Source organism: Camelus dromedarius, chromosome 7, assembly GCF_036321535.1.
Source record: "Camelus dromedarius isolate mCamDro1 chromosome 7, mCamDro1.pat, whole genome shotgun sequence".
Classification (NCBI taxonomy): domain Eukaryota; kingdom Metazoa; phylum Chordata; class Mammalia; order Artiodactyla; family Camelidae; genus Camelus; species Camelus dromedarius.
Window position 1 is genome coordinate 62,885,090 of NC_087442.1, and position 27,296 is coordinate 62,912,385.

Consider the following 27,296-nt stretch of genomic DNA (forward strand, 5'->3'; position numbering starts at 1 on the left):
AAAATCTAATCTGTTCTTAGAAACAATAATTAGTACATATATGTAAACTAAAAAAATGTGCAGTATATACTGTATATATGTATTTACATGCAATATAATGTGTATGTGCAAACTGTATTAATTCTACATAATAAAACTGACAAAGGAAAAAATGCATAAAAAAATTAAGTAAGGCATCAGAAAGATTGAAAGAGAGATAGAATAATCTTTACAACTGCTTTCTGGAAATAAAAGTAACATCAAAACTCATCACTGCTTTATTTATTTATTGGCAATAGTGTGTGCCCCTTTCTCATTCTTTGCTCTGTATATTAACTATGGGAAAAATGACTCAACATTAATAATACTATTCAGCTATCTAGTGACATGGGATGCCATACCACAGTATTGTCTTCCAATGTCCTATCAATTCAATACTAATTTTCCCAGAAACTAATATCAAGACTGCTTACAACTGTTTTACTCAAGTACTGTGGCAATTTTTCTGACCAACGTTTATCTTCCTGGTTATAATCCATCCAACACAGAGACTGTCCAGAGAAAGTCAGGGTGAAGCTCCTTCATTAATTTGTGTCCCAAACTGAAAACCATTTTAATTGCACTCTAATCTTATTTCAGAGGTAATTTGTAAGACATATACTGATAATTAAATAAGGTAAAGAGATACAGTGTTACTGAAGCAGGCTAGGATACATGGAAAAATGTGGGCTTTAGAGCCACAAAGATCTTTTGGATTTAATTTTTTTTAAAGAATGGTTAAAATGATTTTATTTAAAAGCTTTTTTATTGAAGTATAGTTGATTTACAATATTGTGTTAGTTTCAGGTGTGCAGTATAGTGATTCAGTATTTTTGCAGATTATATTCCATTATAGGTTATTACAAGATAATAGGTATAATGTCCTGTGCTATACAGTATATCCCTGTTGCTTATCTCCTTTAAAAATAGTAGTTTGTATCTGTTAATCCCAAACCCCTAGTTTGTCCCTCCCTCATCTCCTCCTGCTTTGGCAACCACAAGTTTGTTTTCTATGTCTGTGGGTTTGTTTTCTATATGCATTCACTTGTACTATTTTTTAGATTCCACATATAAGTGAAAAGCACTTGTCTTTCCCTGTCTGACGTATCTCATTAAGCTTAATTCTCTAGATCCATCAACATTGCTACAAAAGGTAATAAGTATTTCATTCTTTTCTATGGCTGAGTAATATTCCATTGTATATATATCACATCTTCTTAAGCCAACTGTCTACAGACAAGCACTTGGGATGCTTCCATGTCTTGGCTATTGTAAATATTGCTGCTATGAAACCTGGGGTACATCTAATTTTTCAAATTACTGTTTTCATTTTTACATATATATCCCCAGGAGTGGAATTGCTGGGTCATAAGGTAGTCCTATTTTTAGTTTTCTGAAGAACCTCCACACTATTTTTCAATGCATAGTCCCATCAACAGTGTAAAGGAGTTCCCTTTTCTCCATATCCTCTCCAACATTTGTTATTTACAGACTTTTTGATGATAGCCATTCTGACAGGTATGAGGTGATACATTATTGTGGTTTTGATTTGCATTTCTCTAATAATCAGCGATGTTGAGCATCTTTTCATGTCCCTGTTAACTATCTGTATGTCTCCTTTGGAAAAATGTCTATTCACTTTTTGATCAAATTGTTTGTTTTTTTGATATTGACTGTATAAGCTATTTATATATTTTGGATATTAACCCCTTGCTGGTCACATCATTTGTAAATATTTTCTCCCATCCTTAGGTTGTCCTTTCATTTTTTGATGGTTTCCTTTGCTGTGTAAAAGCTTTTAAGTTTGATTAGGTCCCATTTGTTTATTTTTGCTTCTCCTTCTTTTGCCTTGAGAGATTGAATCAAAAAAATATTACAATGATTTACATCAAAGAGTGTTTTACCTATGCTCTCTTCTAGGAGTTTTATGGCTTTACATTTAGGTCTTTAAACCATTTTGAGTTTATTTTTGTATATGGTATGAGAAAATGTTCTAATTTCATTCTTTGAGCTGTCCAGTTTTCTCAGCACTATTTATTGAAGAGACTGTCTTTTCTACATTGTATATCCTTGCCTCCTTTGTTATAGATTAATTGACTGCAGGTGAACAGGTTTCATTCTGGGCTCTCTATTGTGTTTCATGGCTCTCTGTGTCTGTTTTTTGGGTCAGTGCCATACTGTTTTGAATACTGTAGCTCTGTAGCATAGTCTAAAATCTGGGGAGGATTTTACCTCCAACTTTATTCTTTTATCTCAGAACTGCTTTGACAATTTGGGGCCTTCTGTGGTTCCATATACATTTTAGGATTATTTGTTCTAGTTCTGTGTGGGTTCAAGTTTTTTTTTAAATAATATAATTTTATTAACTTTTCCCCCCTAAATCAGTAAAATTTTTTAGATCAAGTTTTAGTTCTAGTTCTTACTTGTCCTCATTTTACAAGATAGAAGCCATAAGACTCATACTGCCTCATATTGTTGATATATAGTGATTAGTTATTTTAAAAATACAAACTCCTTGAGAATAGGAACTATGCTTTACATATCTCTTTATTCTCCCACATTATATTCACATAGGTGTTCAATAAATATTTACTTAACTAATATGTTATAAATTTTAAGATATCAGATAAACTTCCTACTTAATAGATACCCTTGCTTCCAGATTCCACCTCCAAAAGCATGCCCCCCACAAAAACTAGCTTAAGACAAATCTGATCTTGTCCAATCACATTTTAAAACTTTCCAAGGCTCCTAGCGCTTAAGTAGTGAAGAAAAAGTCCCTGCCAAGACCAGAATTTATCACAGCCTATCTCTTATAACTCAGACCCATCTCTGCAATACTAAAGCTCCTGGAATTTTCTTCCCATGCCCCTGTACGCTCCTCCTCAATAGATTAACTTCTACTAGTCATTCAGGTCTCAGCTTAGAAGCTGTTTTCCTCTGTCAAGGTCCCTGATCATAGTTCTCCAACCCTCAACTAACAGTTAGGTGTCCTGCCTCACTAACTTGATAATACACTCAACATACCATCTAATACAATAATGAAATGTTTAACCTGCTTCCCCAATTATGTGGTAAACTTGAGGACAGGATCACACCATATTCAGTTTTACACCACTGCTTACCATTGTCATTAGCACATAAAACACTTTTAATTAATATTACTTATTGAATATAATAATAAACTTCTGTGTTCTCAACAACATTAGTTTCCAATTTGAGAACATAATCATGTTGATTTCCCTGCTGGCTTGTAAATAACTGAGGGAAAATACACCCAGCTGCCTAATAGGTTAAAGGAAGAGATTCTGGGGCCTTATTCTGCACACACATTTATTATGACACAAAAAGCAAAATCAGCATTATTTTTTTCAAAGAATGGAAAAAATATTTCACAAGAACTTGCTATTATGGGGGACCTCCTTTGTCTTGGCCCCATCTCCAGAAGTTATAGTTACCAAACCGGATTTGATCCTCAGTTAAGATAGGCAGAGCCATGGATGATGAAAGAAGAAATAGAAAGAAATTGCTGCTCAGACTGGATTGCCATCCTGGGACCAAAAGGTAACAAGCACCTGCTATGGATGACTGAAATGAAAGGCAAATGAGCCTGAATGCTGGATAACACTGTGGAACCACCGTAACAGCCCTGGACAGCCTATCTCTAATTTCTCATTAGAGGATGAGAAACCTGTAGATATGGCAGGCTGACTGTAAGGGACTTTGAGCATCCATGAATTTTGGCATCTGCGTAGGTTCCTGGAAACAACCCCCTGCAGATATGGAAGGACAACTGTACTTAAGGAAAATGGCCCTGCTTATTTGTTTATACCACTCTTTTTCAATTTCTAGAGCAACTGAACATGATTCCTAATTGGTAGGAAAGACAATACAAAGTTAGAAGAAAATTTAGAAAGAAATTTGTATACCTGGGATAGGAAAGAGAAATCCTCAAGACAGAAACATTGGAAGGTATAAGGCAAAGATAGGTATAAATGAGCATAAATCAGCTGAGTCCAAGATAGCCCTCTTTCATGTCTATTGGCTGAAGCTGTCAACTAGGACATCTTGGTTCTCTTCTAAGAGATCTCTCATCCTCCTATAAACTAGAACAGCTTCCTTACACAACAGCTGCAGGAAGCCTTCTTTAAGGTCTTCTTAAGGATTAAGCTCCAGAACTTACACATCACTTCCACCATATTCATTGGCCAAAACAAATCATAAGGCTAGCCAACACTCAGGAGATAGAGAAATAGATGGGAGAAGAAGCAAAGCCACCTGGCAAAGGGGAATTCATACCAGGATGGGAGGACTTTATGGTTGTTAATCATTCTACCACAGGTAGGTAGGGATGTGTGTGTGTGTGTATGTGTGTATGTGTCTGTGTCTGGATGCACACACACATACACACACAATGGAATACCATAGAGTTAAATATTTTATCACATATATGTATGTTTGTAAATCTTTGAAAACATGCTTAAAAATTAACTAATGAAATACTGAGCTATGCAAAGTAGTCAGCATGCTGGGTGAGGATGCAGAGCACTGAAGGCATGTCAGGAAGGCCAGCAGAGGTGTGAACAAACTGACCCAGATGCAAAGATAATGGGGTGCTGTGTGCAGATAGGGAGCTACACAAAGCTGTGGGCCCAATGAGAGGTTGTGGATCTACAACGAGACATAGGCCAGCAGGCCCAGCAGGCAACGATGCAGGATGTTGTAGGAGAAAATACAGGGAGGTAATGATCTACATGACATGGGGAATGGTAACAAAACAACTGGACACATGATAACTATATTAAGGCTAGTGTGAAGCTAAGTTTCTTACCACCAAAGAAGGCATTATAAACACTGAAAGGGCAAATGCTAAAAAGAACCCTAGGGTATTAGATTAGGGAATTTGAAGTATAGGAACAAACTTAGTTTTAAAGTATATACACAAAAGTATAGAAATAATTATAGACGCATGTAAGTGTGTATATTATACATATATGTGTGTGTACACAAACCATATTAAAATACTTACACATTTCCTAGTCCCTATAAGCAATGACACCCCAGTAGCAATGAACACACTAAGTTCCTAGATCTTTGTTTTTAAATACCATACACAAAAATAAATAACAACAACAAAAACTAAACAGGGCTCCTTGGAGAAATGGCTGCTTCCAAGGCTGGAATAAGCAAAGTACAAGATGAACCAGGAATAGCATGTTCTGCCAGAAGTGCACAATGAATGAGATGGGAGCATGATAAATATGCATAGGAGCCAGCTTGAAGGGGCCCCTACTGGCTAAATCAGGCACAATTTAAACAGCAAAATAAATAATAATAGTAACAAATCACACAACACACTAAATAAAACCAAAACCCATGAGTCCTTACTGATTAAATAAATAAATAAATAAATAAAAAAGAAAAGTTCTACTTTACAATAAAATATTAACTAATATATATATAGAAGAAATAATAGAAATAGAGAAACAGAACTTGGCAATCATTATAAAAGTAGTTAATTCAGGCGGAGGTCATCTCTGATACCCATACTAAGGTTAGTGAGTAGGGTTTGGTGAGAAACAAGATGCATAATTTTTGAATACCTCTCCACAAAAACTGATCAAATACAAAAGGACACCAATATGATCAACGTGTTAATATCCAGTAGCAGTATGGTCTGATAGCATGGATGCAATATACTGAGAAGGGCACAGGGCCATTTCTGTGGTATTCCTGCCAGAAACGCATGACTTGATTGGAGTCATGAGGAAGTGTCACATGGACCTACATTGAGGGTCATCCTACAGAATGGAAAGCCTGTACTTTCTAAAACTGTCAAGGACATGAAAGACAGAGGAAAATGAAGCTGAAGAAGTTTGAAGAGACATGACAACTAAATACAACATGTATTCCTGGACAGGATTCTGGACTAGAAAAGAAAGAGATATTGTTGGGATAGTTGTCGAAATACGAATAGGTTCTTTGGACTAGACAGTAGTGTTGTACCAACGCTTATTTTCTAATTTGGATAGTTATATAAGACAGTGCCTTGTTTTTGAGAAACAGACACTAGTATTTACGGGTGATAGAACACCATGTCTGCAGCTTGCTCCAAAAGGTTCAGAAAAAGACTATAACAATGGGTATGGATGTATGTATTTATACACACATGTATATAATGTACTTATGAGACAGAAAGAGGGCAGGCAATGGAAGAAATGCGGTAAAATATGAAAAATGGCAGAATCTGAGTAAAGGAAATATAAAAGTTCTTTGTACAGTTTTGGTATCTTTTCTATTATTATTATTATTATTGTTGTTATTATTATTCGGTTTGAAATTATTTCAAAACAGGTTTTAAAAATCTTATATCAATATGTAATACAGAACATCTAGTGTTACAGCAAATGATAACTGGCTATTGTTTGAGGCTAGGAAATAGAATGAAAACTCTGGCTGAATGTATTTATTTACATACATTCGTTTACAATACCCTGAGAGGATACATTAATAGAATGTTTTTATGCCTGCTTGGCATAAAAGCATCTCAATATTTTAAAATGAATTTTCTTTCTCTTCATGGATTTTAAATAGGCATTTCACAGTTCAATAAGGAAAGGAATCTTGACTTATTCGTCTCTAGGGTCCCAACACCTAATGCACTTATGATTTTATCATTGTTATGTCTTGAATAGGAATTCTGTCCCCAATATTGTTCCAATTAGAAAATACAGTGACCTAAGTATCAAGAATTTTGCTACACTTAAAGGGGAAAAACTGTCTTTGTCAAGCTACAATATATGTATGTCAGACTGAGGATAAAAAAAAAATACCAAAGATTACCAAAATACCAAAATACCTGGAGGAGGAATAATTATCTGCTCTACTGTCCTAAAAACAAGTGTGTGTAACCAGAAGCAAAAGGCCTTAGCCTAACGAATGGCTAACTGTTCACAGTTTTTCGTGGAAAAAAAAAAAAAAAAACAACAATACAAATGAAACTTGGTGAAAAGAGTTGACAGTGGATGATTATCTTTTTAAAAATGTGATAGGGTCAAAAAGCAGTAAAATTGAACCATACCAAATTGCTGATAAAGCATATATCCTACTAATAGATGAGTAAGATCATTTTTAAATAGAAGGAACACATTTCATTGCAGAAACCAAAACTCTCCAAGACATCAGATAGTTGTCAAAATTTTTTAAAGCTGAAGAGATTTCATATAGCTCAATACATTCTCTGCTCTGGAGAATATATACATTTTTAAGTACATTTTATAGGCTCCTGGTCCCAATAATTAACTAAGGAAAAAAAAAAGCTATACACATGCCTGAAGATCTATTACAGTTAAACATAATGAACTTCATAATTGTCTTTTCAAAGGTTTAAACAACTGAAAATTACATTTTGATACGATATAATTCATCTGCTCTAGTAAACAAAAGATATTAGTATCTTATGAAATTAGAATCTATTCAAAGCATTATTAGAAAATTGAAAACCATTTTTAAAGTTATTTTTTAATTGAAAAAACCATTTTAACCACATTATAACTTCTTCCCCTTACAGAGAAATTTTAATGTCATATCTTTTCTAGCATATAACAAGTAAGACAATAGTCAATGTTACTTACTACAAACCAGAATCTATGTGGTTTTTAAATGGAGATAAAATATTTCTTAGGTCAGTTCTAAGAATTAAATGAGATAAGGTATATAAAGCACCTAGCATGGTGACTAGCATTAATTAAGCACTCAATAAATGGCTATGTTAATTCTCATAGAAAAAAAGGATCTGAAATAATGCTGAAATACGATCAAGTGACTCAAAAACTTACTAGAGATGTCTGTAAAGGCAGATGGATAGAATCACAGTCAAACTGGCAAATTAAATGAGGAAAGGAATCTAATCTATCCTTGTAGTTCCACATAATAGACATTCAGTAAAGGTTTACTGAAATGAAGTGAGTATGAAAGTAAGTTATCTGGGAAAGAAAAAATAAGAAGTAGTCTGAGGTTGTCTAAAAAATAGAGTCCCAAAATTACTATTCCCTAAGCAAATCACACTTTGAGAAAAGAAATAGATCCATGCATTGAAATTCCTCAGACTAGTCTTTTTAATAATGACTGAGTCACTCTCAAATCTGTTTTGGCAAATGTGTCATATATAAAGTCTAATATTAGAGAGAAGTATTTTAAAATTTCATCTAAGTAAAATGTGTGCATCCTGAAAGGGGGGAAAGTACTCAAAGCACTGAGGAATCTTTCCTAACTTCCATTCAATGAGAATCAGATAAATTCACAATTTTTCCATCTGTTTATATATGAAAACTAATTCATAGTTCCATCTACTTATACATGAAAATTAGCTTGAACTTACCTACAAGTAAGTTGTAAACACACATATTTCACTTTCACAAGTTCAAATGCACACCCCAGAAAAGGAAAGAAAGAAAACCAACTCTCAAAAGTGGGCAGTACTATAGGAGTATAAAAGAGTAGCTAACATTACTTCTCTCCCATATCTCAGAAACCACCTGTTAGAGCCCACACTTGTAGCACAGCCTGCATGGTTTCAAAACACTTTCATATTGAAAACTCAAAATTCCCAGTGCAATGGGCAAGGGAAAAAGCATAATGTGTAAATACAGTCCTATTTTCCCTACCCTACATCAAAGGATACTGGGGGTCAATTGCCCATCACTTCACTACAGGACTCGCTCTTTTTATTTGGAAACTGATCAATCTTACAAAAAGCAAAAGCCACACCCTTAATAATATACTCAACTCTGTGCAGTGCTTGGCTCTGAAACAAGTCAGTAAAGTACATTTCCAGAGAGACAGCTGGAGCTACAGCTCTTGAGCCTACTTCAGACAAAATCTGTAAAGTGTGAAGTTACAAATCAAATAAAAGTCCCAAATCAATGGCTAGGAGGTTTTGAAAACAAACAAAAAATCATTATTAAGTACATCTATCTTTCTTAACAAAATGACGTTTTCAGAAAAAAAAAAAGCTACCAGTCTACATTAGAGTAATTTAGAGAATAACAAAGAACCCGCAACACACAGAGGAAAATTATTCTTAAATTATCATTTGCTGCCTACAGTGCCTTGAAAAGTATAAAATGCATTAAGTTTCATTAAGAGCTATTGTCTAGTCACAGACACCATTATAATTTTTTAAAATCTAATTTCTAGAAAATTCTGCAGTGGCAGTTAGAAAAGAAACCCAAATTTTAACAAGAAAAAAATGCCTAGTCCAAAATCTGGAAGTACACTTTGAAGATATTCACGGTTAATTTTTTTTTAAACTAAGGAGTAGTGATAGGCACAAAGGTATGTGACATCTGTAGATGGCTGATACACATCAATTAAAAAAAAGTCTCTATGGAATTAAGGATTTAAAGTAATAACCTATCAAACATAACCTGACATGATAAAAAAACATTAATTTTTTAAACCACTAACAAAGCAAAACCTTCCAACAGAAAGATTTTCACATCATACACACACACACACACACACACACACACTTTGTAAATTAAGAACTAAATGTAAATCCAAAACACTAAAAATTATCTAAAGGTATCCAAAACACATTTGAAACATCATACTTTTGTTTTCACGTTAATTTCTCAGATCTACTGGTAAATCTCATCTGGAATGGATCTTCATTTCAATACAAGATTGTTCAATATGCCACTCCGAATGAATAGAGCTTGTGAGACTAATTCTCAAAATCTCCTTGGGAGGTGCTTAATTACAGCTCTAATTCCAATTTCCTGAGACTCAAACAGCAAAGTACACAACAGCTCATACACAGTTAGAAAAGGAGAGAAATGAAGGTCCAGGGGAGCGGCCTATTCTTTTGTTTTGGTGGTAGAAGCTGCAAAAATAAAGGTTCACTAGAGCTATCTGCACCTATCCCCACCCATCACAGCCCTGCAGAGCACTTTCATCCATCCACCCGCTCAGGACTGAAGAGCCGAACCCATGGCTTTCTACGTCTCAAAGGATGGGCGGGGGAGTCTGTGAGGTCGGGGGTACAAATAGAAAAAGAGGGAGGGCACAGATCTTTTGAGGACAGCGGGACAAGGAGATGCATCCAGATGGTGAGGTTGGGGCGCGCCACGGAGACCCAAAGGCTTGAAAATTCGCTGGGAGAAAAGCTCCCATTGGGCAGATAGAGGATGTTGCCAGTTCATAGATGGAGACAGAAAATCCTACACAAGAGAAGGGAAACACATTTGTAAGAGATCCGGGAAGGCGTGAACTAGGCAGCGCTAAATTCGGAGCCCAAAATGGGTTGAGATAGCTTCAAACAGACCAGCATGGCGAAGCTTAGACTTACGGTTACTTCCCGGGCTGAGGATAAGGGTCAGGTGGACCCAGCAGCTCTGCAGTTCTGCGACGGCGGTTGCCGCCTCTGCCTCTTGCGCTAAGCCGGTGACCTCAGGTACTCTATCCGCCCCACCTACCCGGGCCGGTGCCCCCTTCGCAGCGGGCTCCCCCTCCTCGCCGGCCCCGGCGCGCCGGCCGGGCGGAGGCTGCTGGGGCCGAGGGTACGCACTTGGAGGCCCGCGGCGAACGCTGTGCGAGCCGGAGGCGCCTGCGGCGAGGCTCAGACTGGGTGGGCTCCCCACATCCTTCTCCGGCCACCGCGCCGCCTCACTCGGGGGAGGGGAAGAGGGGGCGGTGGCTCTTGCCTCCTCCTCGCGGTCAAGTCCGGCTCATGCTCCAGTGTTGCGCGCGCCCGCGCGCGCGCAGCCCGGACCGCCCTCCTTCCCTCCACCGCCTCCGGCTCTGCCACTAGCACGCCCGCCGCCGCCACCACACCAGTCCTCGAGCCGTCCACCACCAGCCCCAGACAGCCTGCTGCCTGAGAGAGAAGCGGCAGGAACAGCAGCAGCTCGGCCGCCAACCCGGAAGCTCTTCCGCCGCCAACCGCGAGGCTGTAAGGGATGTGAACCCGGAAGTGATCTCTTCGCCCCGGTAGCTGCGGGAGGGAAAGCTAAGGCCCTTGAAGACCTGAGTCCTCTAGTTTCGGGAGAGGGTGAGGGGTGCATAGCGTTGAGGTGCGAGGAGAGGAAAGGACAATAGAGAGCTTGTGAGCAAGAGGTTCTCCGAGTCCAGAGAGCCAAGCCCTCCAGCCGCGGGGTGGGGAGCGGAGCCGATCGGCTTCTGGTGGTGATCGAGTGTTTTCCTGTCACAGGAAGTTGGGCCCGGCCGCTGGGAACGAGAAGGGAAGGAGGAATGAGAAAGCCGTGACGGTCCCCCGCCCCCCCAGGTGGCTGTCCCACCCAGTGAGTTGAATGTAGCGGCCCGGGAGGTGCTCGGCCTCCCTCACAGGTGAGACGGGGAGGAGCATGATCCAGACTCCAGCGAGAGAAAACAGAGAGGTGGGAGGCTTAACTATCTCCATCCACATCTAGTTTATCCAGGCAAGGACTTTATTTCTTACAAGCAGTTACCGAGAAGCCAAAGCCTCTTTATGGGAGGCAGCTCTTTGAGCAAAGAGGCATGCTCGTCCTTTCCCGGTAGTGGACGTTAATGGGTGGTGGCGGAGGAAAAACCTCCTAAGCAGAGTGTTTATTTTTGTCATTTCAGGGAAAGCATTCACAGCTTGCCCTTGCAGCTCGCCGCTCCTCTCTGCACCTCTCTCCAACAAAAACCTCGCTAAGGCTCTTAACTTTCCTTCTTTGCTAGTTTCTCCATGTGTTTTTAGCTTCACCAGAAATCTTTGATCTAGCTGACCTGACTCAGTATCTCACCTCCATTCCCATCTCACTCTTGGAGAGCTTATGTGTCTTCACAAATTGTTTGCAAATGCTTCTCTCTACCTTACGTCTTAAATGCTTTGACGTCCTCATGTTATTTGGGGGAAATGTCAAAACGTTTTCGTAACAATATAAAAACAAATTATTCATTCCATGATATCCTTCCCTTAACCCCATGTGTAATGTGTCAGTTGGTTTCCCCTTAGAATTGGGTTGTAGAACTACAGTAGGAGCTGATAATAAAGCATATTTAGATATACTGCGGATGAAATCATGCTACCGCATATAACCTCCGTAAATGTACTTGTAGTTCACTATAGGAATTCATTTGGTTCCCAGTTCCAGTATTACTTAGTTCCTTCTCTGTTAGCCAGATTTAGTATAATTGCCTTCAAAAGTTATTTGAGGATTATTAAATATCTTAAATTACAGAATAGAATGTCATTTAACAGAAAGAATTTGAAAATTACTGATGCTTGTTGATATTGGTAAAGTGATGACTGGTAGAATTTGTTGAAAGGGCAAGGAAAAAGCAAGCTAAGTCACACCGATGACTATTTTCTATTCTGCTTTATTATTCCTCTCTCTTTATTACCATACACCAATTTGTGTAGCAAAAGGATGAAGTTTTTAATGGTCAACAAATCCCTGTATGGAAATTCTTACTGATATTTAGTTGCCATCTCTCTAATGTTCTAATGCTATAAAATATTAAACTGTTCCAGGAAAATAGAGAAGAGGTAAGTAACTTAGCTACTCTACCTCAGTTTTTTTCTTCTATAAAACAGAGATAACAATTAAAAATACCTACTTCATCAGGTTTGGGGGAGAATAAAGTGAGTTAATACATGTAAAGCACTTAGCACAGTGTATAGCACATATTAAACATTATAGGTGTTTGCAATTATTCATATTATTCTAAAAGCATATTAAATGTTATGTTTAGAAAGTAAATGCAATAAAAACTTAAGGACATCTTGATAAAATCATTTTGGCTGGTGGGTCTAAAAAGAAAATACATTTTATCAGCAATTTTCAACTATGCACATTGATAAGGGTTTTTTTTGGTTTGATTTGGTTATTTAAACTTAGCATGGATTTTAAAAGGTTGAGAAACATTGCTTAAGGATGGAGGAAGGGGGAATCATTTTCTGTCTTAGGAACATCTACAGAACTTTATGATAATGCTCCATTTTTTGGTTTTTATTCATGAAGTTACACTTTCTGATCATTGTTGGTAATTTCTGTTAGCATCTACTTTGCAAACTGGTAAATCATCTTGTCAGTTTTGACTTTTGCTCACTAAGTTTACAATACCCATATTCATGTACTAAATCTTCTTTTTTTTTCCATTGCAAAAGGCTTTTTGAGTTTGTCCATCTGTACTTTATATAGCGAATGTTTCTTATTAAAGACATTATTGGCATGTTGTTCAACAAGACTGTCTAGCGTAGTAAAGAGATGTTAACAAACCTGCCACATAGGGGCATTTGTACACCCCATCTCTCCCCAGTCATAGTGACTAGAAGGAAATGCCCTTACATATTTTCAAATGATCCCAGGTAGGTAAAATCCCCAACTGAGAACCGCTTCTACATAAAGGCCTCACTAGTCAGGCAGCATATTATCATTTATACCTAAGCATTTTCCAGAATAGAATGAGCCATATAACAAAATGCCACACATTTCCTATACTTAGTCACTTGAACCCTTGTCTAAAACATGTTGCAAACTCTAGTTATACCTTTCTCTATTATTTTTAGCTCAAATTGCTCTCTTCCAGGACCTTTGCATGTGTTCCTGCCTTAGCAGTTTTGCTTGCATATATTAGTAGCTTTTCTTCTTTTCCTAACTTAAGACTTTGTTTCCTTTTTTCATGTTATTTCAAATGTTTCAAATATGAATATTTCTTGAAAATCATTTTTTAGACTCTGGGAGTTTGTTCACATCAAATGGTGTAAAAACAAAATACTTAACAATCCTCATGGTTTTTAAAAAAATTGTATTTGTTTATATTTTAAAAATTGATGTGTGATATCAAATATTCTGGAGAAGTGGTAAGTATTATCAAATAAAGCATTTTGCTGATAGATTTTTTTTAATATGAGTAGACCAGCACAAGAATTGATCTGCTTTAAATTGTGTTTAGAAAACTAAGAATTACTTGATTTCTTTTTCTTGTATGAGAGTTGGAGCAATAAGGAACTCATTAAATACGAACAGACCATTTTAATGCCTAATGGGCTTTAAAAAAACACTGAAGGATGTTCATCTCATTATGGCCAGGAAAGCAACTCCTTTTTTGATGTTCTTTTAGAAATTTACTGGCATATAAATGAGAGGAAGTTTTTTTTTTTTAAGAATAAATAAAATATATTCAATACAAAGAGAAGTATTTTAGTCTAGCCATAAAAAAAATTAATAGTAGCAGTTAATGAGGAGATAGAACTAATCAACAACCAAGAAAGCACTTGAAATTCAGTTACTTGCTGGAAATGGCCCAACAGAGACTTAAAATTAGTCCAGGGGAAAAGTGTGCATATGTAGGGTGTGTGTGTGTGTCTGTCTGTCTGTCTGTCTGGAAGAAAAGTTTTCAATTATCTAGGGAATTGATAAAGGAAGTGGAAAATATTCTTAAGTCATCATCAGAAAGCTTTCATCAACTGACTAAATGTTTTTGACTCTGTGATAGGCACCTCCAATGAAAATTATACAGTATACTTTAGCTCATCCAAATGTCACATATCAAAGTTCTTTCTAGAGACTAGAAAGAATGTCAATGGCAGCTACCTATTCCCAGCTTCCAAACTATTAACAATCTAACATTCACTTGCAATTTATGGAAAATAAGTGTGTATTATGATGAATTACTATTTCAAGTCATTATTAGTATTTACAAGACATTTTATAATCGTATCACCTTTTTTTAGGTCCATAAGACCGATTCTTATGCTGTTAAGACCTATGAAAGTATGTATCCCCATTTTAAAAAACTACCTTTAATAGAAAAGGAAAAAAGGACCACAAGGTAATCTTAAATTATAAGCTAAGGTTTTGAATAGTTCAATGGTAAGATACAGTCATCTCTGACTTGCTTTTTAGGTAGTGTATATATTCTGAGATAGAAAAATCAACATTTTATTTTTTAAATTATTTTTCAAAGTGATTGTGTCTTCTAATTTAATCTTTCAAGGGTTTCTTTGTTTTATAAAGCAATGGGAAATCCAGAAAACATAGAAGATGCGTATGTTGCTGTTATTCGTCCAAAGAATGCTGCCAGTCTCAATTCTCGGGAATACAGAGCTAAGTCATATGAAGTGAGAACAATTTACTAACATTCGATTTGCTACCATTGAATGGCATTCTCCATTATCATTTTCATTCACTTGTAAAGTATTACCATAGCTTGTAAATTCTTGTTGACAACTTTTATCTTGACAAAATAGAATTGACAAACCTAGCTCTCTGCCCATCATCGTGTCTTTTTTATTGCTGCATGTTTTGATCATTTTTCTATTCATTGACACAAATAAGTTATTAGATATTTAAAGGTACTTGTTTGAGTTCTATAATTTATAACAGTTTGGTTTTTAGTACAGTTATGGAATGGCACTCAAACATTTAAAAAAATTGCAAAATTCAGCTTATTCAAAATTCCAATCTAAACATTGTTCTTGGTTATTTTCCCAAAGAACTATTTTTAACAGTTCATTTTAAAATACATTTTTACCTTTTATTAAGTTTTAGGCAATTAAGTTACTTCTCTGTAATCCTGAATTGTATTACATATATTAGTAAACTTGATTGATGCTGAAAAAACAAAAACCCAAAACAGAATTGTTATCTTTTCTATGCAGCAGATTTCAAGCATCATAAAATACTTCTAATCTAATCTAACTTCAGCTGGCTTCCCTAGCATTTTGCTTTTATTGCTTTTGTAAGGTTAGTTATCTGAAACCTATTAAAGGATACTGCAGGGATTCTCAGGAGGCTGCTGCTTCAACAGTTTTGGCTTACTGGTTCTCAGGCCTAGCTGCACTGTTGCATCACCTGGGGAACTTTAAAACTTCTGGTACCAGGACCCCACCCCTCAGACATTCTAATTTAATAGGTCTGAGACGAAGCTAGGTATTGATACTGTTTTAAAAGCGTCCAGGTTTTTTCTAATATGCAGCTAGGGTTAAGAAAGACTGCTGGCTTATTATATTCTACAGCAACTACATTTTATTTTAAACATTTCCTAATATTATTTTTTCATTTAAGATTTTGTTGCATGAAGTTCCTATTGAGGGACAGAAAAAAAAGAGAAAGAAGGTTTTGTTGGAAACTAAACTTCAAGGCAACAGTGAAATAACACAAGGCATATTGGATTATGTAGTAGAAACCACCAAACCAATTTCTCCTGCAAATCAGGGTATCAGAGGTAAGAAACTTTTCTTTTTAACACAGTTGGCTTTAAATGCTTGTGGAGATAGACATTTTCAAAAATATATTAAAATCAGTTTCTTTTTATGTTCCTTTCCATTTGGAAAACTTGAAAAAGACCCAGAAATTTCTGTTTTTTTAAGGTGTAGCCAAACCCCTTGAAGAAGTTACTTGACTTTTCAGGTTGAAATTAAAGGACAGTAGACAATAACTCACAGCGATAAGCAGGAACAAAGAAAACCAATAAGATAGATAAATATATAGGCCAATATTATTGTGTTTTCGGTAACTCCTCTTTTTGTTTCCTAAATTATTTAAAAAGCTAAATTCTTACAGCAATTAAAAAAAGAACTTAACACTTATTTAAGTTAAAAATATTTTTGAAATATTTAAATAATTTAAAGTAAAACAAAAATTGAAAATATTTAAATTATGTTGTTCAAGAGAGAGAGGAAGCCAAGGGGTGACTAAAAGAAAGTACAAATTACTTTTGCTAGAAGTATAGGTCCCTAGTTAAGTATCTTTTAAATTCTCTACTCCAGGATAGAGAAAACTATAAACCTCTCTCCATAACTAAGAAACAATTAAGAATTCATATATTTCAGAGAATCCTGTAAATTACTAAGTAGCAGAGGTTTTCTTCCCAGTTGATCACAGGAAGAAAATCTTTTTTAAAGAGCCAAACTGAATTGTAGAAACATTCATAAAAGGTTCAGGCACCATTTAAAATATCAGATGATGTACAGGCTATGAAACTGATTAAACAGTGATCAGTTTTCTCAGGCTGTAGCCTCAGGAGAAGCAGACAGCCAGTCAGAAATCATAGAAACTATATACTCTGGCCAGGATTCAGGCATTATAATTAAAAAGGTAAGCTAATTTCAGTCAAATAGCAGCTGAAAACAGTTGTTGTTAGTGAGGTAAAGCATACCTCTCTGTGCGTACTTTTTTGGTTTTTTAAAGCTTATTAGTGGTTTTTTTTTTTTTCCTGTTTGTTCATCTTTATAGAGATTGGTTGTCTAATTCATGTGTTTCACTTGAGAGACTATTTTTTGTTGCACAGATAACGCTGAATCCTGTGATTAGACTAATTGGTTATTTGGGATAGTTCTCTAGAGATAAATAGGACTATAAGCCTGTTTCATAACTTTTGAAGTACCATTCACCATATTTTACCTCCCCAAATAGGTAACTTCCTCAATAGGGCCTGAAGGAGTTTTGTTGGTTGGGACTCCAAGCATTGTAACTCAAGATTACAAGAAGTTCCTGCATTAATTTATAGATCTTTGATACACATTCTGAGTCCCACAAAGAGAATCCCCTTTCTCTAATTATCAGATTGACTTTTTAATAAAATGATCTAGAAATTAATCTTAGCTAAAAAGGCAACTATCCCCGTGAGTGATCAAAGCATGTGAAAGGCTCTCTTTAGATGCCACAAATTTTTCAGGCTTTTCTACTTCAGTCTTGTACTTCTCTGATAAATTTTCATTCAGACTTGTTTTACTATTGCTAAATCATTAAAGGTATCAAGATTTATTCTTAGATTGAATTCTTGAGACAAAGCGTGAGCCCAGATCACATATTTGAGCTAAGGTAGACAAGTCATAATTTGCTATAAATTAGCCAAACTGTACAACTTGGTTCATTCACTCAGAAGTGGGATGGAAGTGGTATCAGAGTTAACAAAAATGCTTCCTGGCTCAGAGGGCTGGGTAGTTTTTCTTAGGGGAAGTTATGAGTAGACAGGCACCCTGAAACATGTCTAGCACAATTATGCATTGTATACTTAAGACAGTGGAATGCACTATTAAATTTTCAAGCAGCTTTTATAAGGTAAAATAGAGGTTTTACATAACTAAATAGATAGATTAATGAGCCATACCATATTCTGGCTATCCAATTCAATAGTTTTTCTAAATATATGAAATAATTTTATAGAGTAATACAAGTTCTTATTATAAGCATCACATGAAAATTATAAATGACTTTATAATAGCAGCAGTTGTGCCCCTTTTTGCAGTGCTATGTATAGTTTACAAAACCACACTTAACTTATTCATGAAATTCTTAAATTGGTCCTATAAATTGGTATATGGTCATTTTTATACCTGGAAAATGGAAATGCAGATTTTCACCTGCAAAAATCCAGGAGTTAGGACCGGAGCCTCACTCCTCAAGTTGTAATCAGTGTTTTTTTTTTTCCCCCATGACATCTCATACTTACATATATAAATTACCAACCAGGCACTTAAACAATAGATCATACCTGGGCTTGGGGAAACAGCAAGGCAGGAAAGATTAAGTGGGACAAGACCCCAAGCCAGACAAAAGAAATATTGCCTCTGGAATTTATTAGAATATTATTCTGTATCTAACACTTCAGGAAAACAGACTAAGAATGGTGGTTACAGTTTAGAACAATAGTTTGTAGTGCAATCAGATTTTAATAAAAATGAAAATTGAGGGTGAAGGTTGAATGTTAAATGAAGAGCTACTAAAGTTTAACACTTTGCAGTTTATGTATACCACCCTCCTTGGCCAGCTTAGACTTTAGTAAAATTCTTAGCATCTACAGCCCAACTGAGTGAGGAAATACACACCTTTTGACTTTGAGGGTGCCTTGCTCTTCAGCTGCTCTGTCAGTCCTTAGTAGGACAGTTTTCCTTGCCCTGCATAGTACCTTCTCTTTTAATGAGTCAGTAATGTGAATCTATTGGTTGATTGTCCACAGAATGATTTGCATTATTATCAGAATTACCTGTTTTTATTAGTGCATATAATAAAATTGACTTTTCATTTTTTAATTCCTCTTAATGCTATCTTTAAAATTTTTGTTTGAATTCTCAAAGTAATTTATAAGATTTTAAAAGGCTCTCTTTTTTTTTTATCTTTACTGAATTTTTAAAAAATGATTAGGAAAACGAGTGGTACTAATGAAGAAATTTCCTCTGGATGGGGAGAAGATGGGCAGAGAAGCAGCATTATTTATTGTTCCATCAGTTGTCAAAGGTAAAGTCTAAATTTTATCTTATGAATCTTTGTGTATCTTAGATGCTAAGTTAAAGTCTATTGAGGAACATAAGAATTTGGATTCATAGTTACTATTGTAATACTGTTGTAAGATGCATGTTTTTGTAAAAATTTATTATTTCTTTTATTAAAGTATAGTCAGTTTACAATGTTGTGTCAATTTCTGGTGTACAGCATAATGTTTCAGTCATACATGTACATATATGTATTTGTTTTCATATTCTTTTTCATTATAAGTTGCTACAAGGTTTTGAATATAGTTCCCTGTGCTATACAATAGAAACTTGTTTATCTCTTTTATATATAGTAGTTAGTATCTGCAAATGTTTAAAATTAATGAAAGATGGGGAACTTTGTTACTTAAAAATGTTTTGATTTCAAAGTAATATTCAGGCTTTTGGACTGATCAGTAATGTTTTTGTTTCTGTTTTTAAAGTAAAATAAAGAAGTGAGGAGGGAAATCATAACTGAAATGAAAAGTTTTCAGATTATAATGAGGGATTTTTCAAAGACTATGCTATAGATAGAATAATATAGGTATTTATGTATATTGGAAAATTAACAGATTATGATCAGGACCTATCTTGTATTTGGGTCGAGAAGGTGTTCAGTAATAGCTCCAAAATACTCTGCCTAGCAATATTGGTAATATTTAAGGAATTTAGATCTAATATGAAAATTTAATTGGAGCCTTTGACATCATGGAATAATAGATAAAATACCGAGTTTCAGTGCATACCTTACAGTCCACTATTTTTGTGCCCTGGGAAAATCACCTCTTTAAGCCCCATCTCTTTATTTGTAAGCTAGGGATCTGTTCCTAGTTGGTTCATTCTGCTAGAAGTTGTTGATGAGGTATTAGATGTGAAAATCATTTTGGAACCCACAGAGTATTGGCCTCATGTAAGGTAATAATAAGACTGATGGTATATTAATGACCCACTGTGGACATCTCATCAGACTGCTGCTACACAATACTTAATGCATGTTTTATTAGCCAGTTCTAGCATTCCAGGTTTTTTTTTTTTTCCCAGCCAAACTTAGGTTAAAAAGTTCAGATTTTAAATGGTGCTGGAAATCTTATTAGTCAGAATTTTACAACATTGTTGAGGAAGAGAAAGAGGAAACAATTTCTGCAGTCCTCCAAGATTCTAAATCCTATATTCACCCAAATGGATAAGGTCAGAGAGCTGGCTACCACTTGAATCCAAATTTTCTAATTCCAGATCTAGAACAATTTATGTTATAATCAACAATTTTTTAACATACTATATATTTTAAAATAAAAAATATGCAGTCATAAACCTTTTATATGATGGCGTAATTCTTCATTTTTCTTTTTCAGATAATACTAAATATACATATACTCCAGGATGCCCAATTTTTTACTGCTTACAAGATATTATGCGAGTCTGTAGTGAATCCAGCACTCACTTTGCTACACTTACAGCAAGAATGTTAATAGCCTTGGATAAGTAAGAACTGCCATTAAAAATATTTTTTAATATATCAAACACATATTCATAGTAGAAATTAGCTCTGATAGATACAAATACTTTTGCAAGAAAATAATAAAATTAATAGCACATGTCTGAAGAAATAGTAAGTTTTGTATGTATAATATAAAAATTTAAAACCCCAAAGGCAAGATTGTCCTGGTTTGGTTGCAACATGTTAATTTTATTCTTCAAAAATGACAAAGACTGCCCTGGCTTAAATATTAAGATTTCTTTGTTATAAAACTAGATGTAGTATTGACTTCCCTTACCAGTGAAGAAGTCATTTTGCCTATCATGCCTTTGTCTTTCTGTAACAGCAAAGTGCTTCATGATTTTTGAAAGGGGTTTTTATAATTATAATGTTATATCCGTATTTAAAAGTAGTTTGCTGTGTCCATTAACAAAACTTTTATGAACAGTAAATGAAGTACTTAACTAATACTAATTAAAATTATGCAAATCTGAATGTAATATTAGAATCACATATCAGAGTTGGATAATAGTTTAATTTTTTTTATCTTCACTTTGACCAAATACTTTTATTACCTCTTCTATTTTGCCAGGTGGTTAGATGAACGTCACGCACAATCTCACTTTATTCCAGCTTTATTCCGACCATCTCCTCTTGAGCGGATAAAAACTAACGTTATAAACCCTGCATATGCTACTGAATCGGGTCAGACAGAAAACTCTCTACATATGGGCTATAGTGCACTAGAAATAAAGAGTAAAATGTTAGCCCTAGAGAAAGCAGATACTTGTATTTACAACCCGTTGTTCGGATCAGATCTTCAATATACAAACCGGGTAAGAGTTGAATGAATTTTGGCTCTGATTTCAAAAGACATTTCATCTCAAATGTAATTTTTTTCCCTGAGATAAATGCATGTCTTACTAATTATAAACATTAAGATAACATCTGCACTTAACTCTGTTTATATACATTAAAGTCAAGTATCTAAATCTCTTAAAGGGTTTTTGTTTTTGTTTTATTTTCCCTTTCTAGGTAGATAAAGTGGTAATAAATCCATACTTTGGTCTAGGAGCTCCAGACTACTCAAAAATTCAAATTCCCAAACAGGAAAAATGGCAGAGAAGCATGAGCAGTGTGACAGAAGACAAGTACTGTTTTGGTTTTAGTCCATATTGCTTTTTAAAAACTTACATTCTAATGTTAAAGCATTGTTTCAAATGATATATGCAATTAATACGCAGTGTAATCATGGCATAGATGATGTAGCTTACAGCTGCTTAGTGATACATAGCTTTCATAGATAATGTCCCATTTGTTTCAAAACAACTTAAATTTCAACAGTGCTTTTTTGTTTGTTTGTTCTGTTTTTAATGATTAGGGAACGACAGTGGGTAGATGATTTTCCTCTCCATCGAAGTGCCTGTGAAGGAGATTCAGAATTATTAAGCCGACTACTCAGCGAAAGATTTTCAGTCAACCAATTAGACAGTGACCACTGGGCACCTATTCATTATGCATGCTGGTAAATTGATGATTTGTTCTTTTCTTTTTAGAAACAGTGAATCCTTAGTTATAAATGTTAGTGCTTCTTTTCAAAGCTATCTCATTCCAGCTTTTTCTCTCCCATGTTTGCCTTATGAGCTTTCTCTTTAGTAATCTTTGATTGCTGTCTACATGCCACACCACTCAGATTTAATCTATCCCATGGGCAAAGTATCACTTGTGTTCTCAGGCATTCCCAGCTCATGCAGTAGGATAGCTAATGCCTAGCAAGTGCCACTCCACAGCACACCGTCCCTTATTCGCCTTTGTAATTTCTTTTGTTTTGTACTGGAGTTATATTTGTTTATCCTTAAAAATTTACCTGTGTTAGCTACTTAAAATTTAACTTTGCATCATGTTAGAAAAGTGTTCCTTTAGTTTTTTGAGAAGCTATGGTATCAGAAAACACCAAAAAGTCTCCGTTAGAATTAAAACCTTCCCTTTTTTTTAAGATGAGAGGGATTAGTTTACCACAGGATTTGGTTTAGCTCTTTCCACCAGTTGTCCAATGTAATTCTTGCTCTCCTACTTTTCTCACTCATCTTGGGCTGAGTTCTTAAATTTGTGTTCATAGCAGCAGCTAACTGTTTGCTATATATAGCCCATCCTCTAGAAGGGATGTAATGAAGCTGTTTACCTTATTTCTTATGGGAAAGTTGATTTTGAAAATTGTTTAAATAAAATTTATTGTTCAAAGTAAACTTCTTTGGCTAGTTTAAGAAGTACCTACTTCCTGTTAATTTACTTCCTGTTAGATGTCCACAACATTTTATCTACAAGACATTGAGCAAGTTATTTTACCTCTCTGCATCTTAGTTTATTTATCTATATGTAAAATACATTAATTAGATCATTTCCAACTCAAATTCTTTTGATTTCACTAATTCCAGTATTTGTGATCAAGTAACAAATACAGGTACTTTTAATATATATCTTTTCTCCATTAAAAATATGCTGTTTCCTTAAAATATATTCCTTTATTTAAAAAAAAATCCTCTTTTTTTCTGTTCCCCTAAAAATATGCTCCTTTATTTTATAAATGTATTAATTGTTTTCTCATTACAGGGTATTTTCATACTCAGATTTGGAAAGAGTTACCCTAAATCTTTAACTGAACTTAGAGCTATTTATTTACTTTTTTTTTTATTGAAGTATAGTTGATTTACAATATGTTAATTCTGGTGTACAGCACAGTGATTAATTTATACGTATATATTCCTTTTGATATTCTTTTTTATTATAGTCCATTACAAGTTATTAAATATAGTTCCCTGTGCTATACAGTAACCTTATTATTTATCTGTTTTATATATAACAGTTAGTATCTATAAATCCCAAACTCCTAAACTTATAGTTGTTTCTTCAGATTACTGGTAAATACCAGTAGCAGCAACGGTGCCAAAAGAAAACTCATGCTTTACTTAAGCTAAACAAGAGGAGGTAGAGAATATAGTTCAAACTCCAGGAAAGTACACTGTGGAATTGGGAAAGACAGAGGCAGTGAATTCTAGTTTAGGAATCCCAAATTTATATTTGACTACATTGTTGTCCTTTTTGCAGCAGGGGTTTATTTTCTTTATTAAAAGAATGGTAATATTTTCAACTACCTATTACATAAAAACAGAAGTATGGTATAGTATTTAATGTGCTTTGGAATGTACCTAGGTTTCAGTCCCGACTAAAACTTTTAGTTCCTAAAAGTATGACCTTTAGCAAATTATAGTCTCTAAAGATTTGTGTCTTTATCTAAAAGATGAGCTTAATTATAGTGCCTTTCTTAAGATTAAAGGAGAAAATGCAAATAAATGCTTTAAAGGGTATCTGGTAGTAATAAGCACATCAAAACATGGCTGTTATTAAAGTTTTTTTTTAATTTGAGAATTTTGATGTCTAAATCTTAAAATTCATTAATCTAATCTGTAGTATTTTTCTTTGGCAAATCTTATTACTGCATTACATTAAGGGAAAGAGTTTTATCCTTCAATAAAATTAATTTTCTATCAGCTGGAAATGATAACCAAATTTAATATACGAGGAGTGGTATGGGTCACCTTGCAATGTTTTTAATAAGACAGATCATTTGATGTGAATTTGAATGAAGACTGATTTTAACTAGAAAAGAACATAAATTACTTTCTCTTGGAAACGTACTCTCATTCACTAATTGGTACAAGGATTGAGAAGGGGAATACTGGACTATCTCATCAAGAGACCGGGGTTTGGAGCCTATCTTTATAAACTTAGACAAGATGTTTTATCCCTCTTGGTATGCCTTCTCATCTTAAAAGTGAGGGATTTTATTAGATCAGTGGTTCTCAAACTTTGGTGTCAGGACTCCTTTTCACACTTCAAAATTACAGGATTCCAATGAGTTTTGGTTTCTGTGATGGTGTTATTTACTGTATTAGAAGATAAAACTGAATGATATTTTAAACATTTCCTAATTCATTTTAAGATAATAATAAATATAAATTAATATAAATAACAAAGTTTTATAAAGTATACCTTATTTTCCAAAATAAAACATTAATGAGAAAAGTAGCATTGTTTTACATTCTTGCAAATCTCTTTACTGTTTAGCCTCATAGAAGACAGCTGGATTCTCACATCTGAGTCTGCCTTTAATTTGTTGCAGTTTACACATTATGTAGCTTCTAGAAAACTCCACTGTACGCTTATGAGGAAATAAGAATGAAAAGGGCAAACAACATCTTAGTATCATTATGAAAATGTTTGACCTAGAGGACACCCTGAAAAGATTTCAGGGATGTTCATGGGTTTCCGGATCATTCTTTTGGGACCACTTAATTAAGTCACTCCTAGGATTGCTCCAAGCCTAAAAAATTCTCATATTGATGACAGGTGCCTAAAAACTTTTCTTTACTAAAATCACCATTTTCCAAAACTATTTATGTTGGCTTTCTCCCCACATGGGTAAACGTGTCACTCAGTAAATGTCTCACTGATATCCCATATTTTCTCACCTCTCTCAAATCAGTGTCTTCTCTATGACAGTACTTTTAGACTTCCTATCATTGCTAGAAAGTGCTTTAGAACTATGATGATTTGGCTCCTTACACATTACTCCATCTGATCTCATTTGGGCCTTCACTGGAGCTAGCCATCTCTTTTGTCTCATTCATCCTGTCATCTTGTCAGCCTTTTGGTCCTCCCCTGAAAGCTATTCTAAACCTTTCTATTCTTAAGCACTTAAACTCCCACTACTTTCTTTCTCTACTTTTGTCAGATAGTTTTACCCCCTATTTTCAAAGAAAATTAAAGCCAACAGAAATGTCCTTCTTCACCCCAATCATCAGTTTTTGTTCCCATCTATCTCCTGTATCATAGGGTATACAAGTAAAAAATCCTTCTTTTTCTCCATTAAATTCATTTCCTCCTTTTCTGCCCTTTCTTTTTTCTCTTGTCTTCAAACATACATGGTTCTCTCCCTCCTTGAAAAGAACCTTAATTTGAACCTCCACCTTTTGCCACTATCCTGTTTCTTTTCCTTCCTTTCATAGCCAGACTTCGGTAGTAAGTGGGCCACACTCACTGTTTTCTCTTTTTCACTTTTCATGAAACTTTTCTGAGTTTTTAAATCTTCCTCTGCTCTGAGGCGTTTAATACTGCTGACCACCCCTTTGTTCTAAGAACAAATTGGAGTTCAAAGGGCATGATGGAGCTATAATGAAGGTCAGTACAAATGCAAGATATACTTGTTACCTTATCATTAATGTTACTATTGAAATACTGGCCTCCATTCTGTGACCTAAGCATGTGTTATAGTATGGAAACTGCTCTACTAAGATTCAGAAAACTGGATTCCATCTGGCTAATAACCATGAGACAAGTTACTTAAGTGGTTCAAACTTCACTTTTTTCATCTGTGCATCAGAAATATCTCTGTGTGCCTTATAAGTTGCTGTGAAGATTATATTAAGTAATTATATAAGAAAGTCCCTTGAAAACTTTAAAGCATCATAGAAAATGTAGTTTATATTACTTATTTTTATTATTATTCTTGAATTGCTTCCTTAGTATCTTTTCCTTTTCTTTAAGAGTGTTTTTCAAGATGCATTTCATTGTTCTAAGATGTGCATATTTCTAAGAATTCTCTCAAAGATTTCATCCATTCTCCCAGCCTTAACAGTAATTCTTTTCAATTGGATGAATTTACATATTCTCAGATAGATATCTCAAGCCTTTGCCTTCCTCCTGAGTACCAAGTCTGCATTTTCAATTGCCAGCTGAACAGTTGAGTCAGTCTTTTTCGTGTGTGTGCATAAGGCAGTTTGGAGAATGCAAAGACAGCACCCTTAAGGACTTTCCAGGTTGACAGAGACATATATACAAGGATAAAAATAGGTAAAATGAGAAAAGTCCCATAAAAGAGGTAAAAATAAAATGCTAAAATGTAGTGGGAATATAGAGGAGGTATATTTTAAACTATTTCAGAGAAATAATAAAACTTAACCTAAACAAAATCAGGAGGGGGAAAAGAACATCTCAAGAACAGCAAAGAACATGAGCAAATGAGCAACAGGTCATATGAATAAGAAGTGGTAGGATATAAGTGGCAGGTTCAGGGCATAGAAAACCAGAGGGTACGTGAAGGAGAAGAAAGGAAAGTTGACAGCAAATCAGATCAGTTCTAAAGATGTGCTATTTTCCCTTCAAATGCACCATATCTAAAAGCAAATTTTCTTTTCCCTTCTACCCATTTATTTCCAAACAATGAATTACCTTTCCACTATTTCTTCAGATTGCAGCCTGTTCTAGTCTTCCTAACCAAGTGGTGGGCTCACTATGCCTGGCACTTGCTTTGTACTCTTCTGGGTCCTTGCTTTGCTTATTCCTTTTCCCATTACCTAAAATATAAAATATTTTACCTCTCCAGCATCTCTTCAGTTCCTTCATATTTAAAATCCAGTTCCAGTTATTCTTCTATCAAACACTTTCAGTACCATCTTAGACTGAAATCTTATCTTCCTTTTCCAACGTTTTTAAAAGCATCAATTATATACTATT

The 27,296-nt window shown here is 35.0% G+C and overlaps 2 protein-coding genes across 13 annotated transcripts in view; one reads left to right on the top strand and one right to left on the bottom strand.

Annotated features, from left to right (window-relative positions):
* The window catches only part of ANKIB1 (ankyrin repeat and IBR domain containing 1), a 206,799-nt gene that overhangs the window by 115,064 nt on the left and 64,439 nt on the right, over positions 1-27,296 (bottom strand). For 5 of the 6 annotated variants that reach the window (XM_064487578.1, XM_031454874.2, XM_031454876.2 and 2 more), the window contains exon 1: positions 10,370-10,951. The exons of the other annotated variant lie outside the window; for it this stretch is intronic. The gene's annotated coding sequence lies outside the window, so the exon portion shown is untranslated. Of the gene's footprint in view, positions 1-10,369; positions 10,952-27,296 lie in introns of those variants that run through there. 6 annotated transcript variants of the gene reach the window in all.
* KRIT1 (KRIT1 ankyrin repeat containing) overlaps positions 10,995-27,296 on the top strand; it is a 32,233-nt gene continuing 15,931 nt past the window's right edge. Inside the window, exons 1-9 of one of the 7 annotated variants that reach the window (XM_064487582.1) lie at positions 10,995-11,367; positions 14,726-14,823; positions 15,009-15,112; positions 16,059-16,218; positions 19,140-19,232; positions 20,599-20,728; positions 21,316-21,559; positions 21,759-21,874; positions 22,105-22,248. In XM_064487582.1, coding sequence (XP_064343652.1) covers positions 15,011-15,112; positions 16,059-16,218; positions 19,140-19,232; positions 20,599-20,728; positions 21,316-21,559; positions 21,759-21,874; positions 22,105-22,248 — 989 coding nt within the window. In that variant the 5' untranslated portion in view covers positions 10,995-11,367; positions 14,726-14,823; positions 15,009-15,010. Of the gene's footprint in view, positions 11,418-14,725; positions 14,824-14,988; positions 15,113-16,058; positions 16,219-19,139; positions 19,233-20,598; positions 20,729-21,315; positions 21,560-21,758; positions 21,875-22,104; positions 22,249-27,296 lie in introns of those variants that run through there. The other 6 variants (XM_064487579.1, XM_010978044.3, XM_031454877.2 and 3 more) reach the window with 6 other exon arrangements.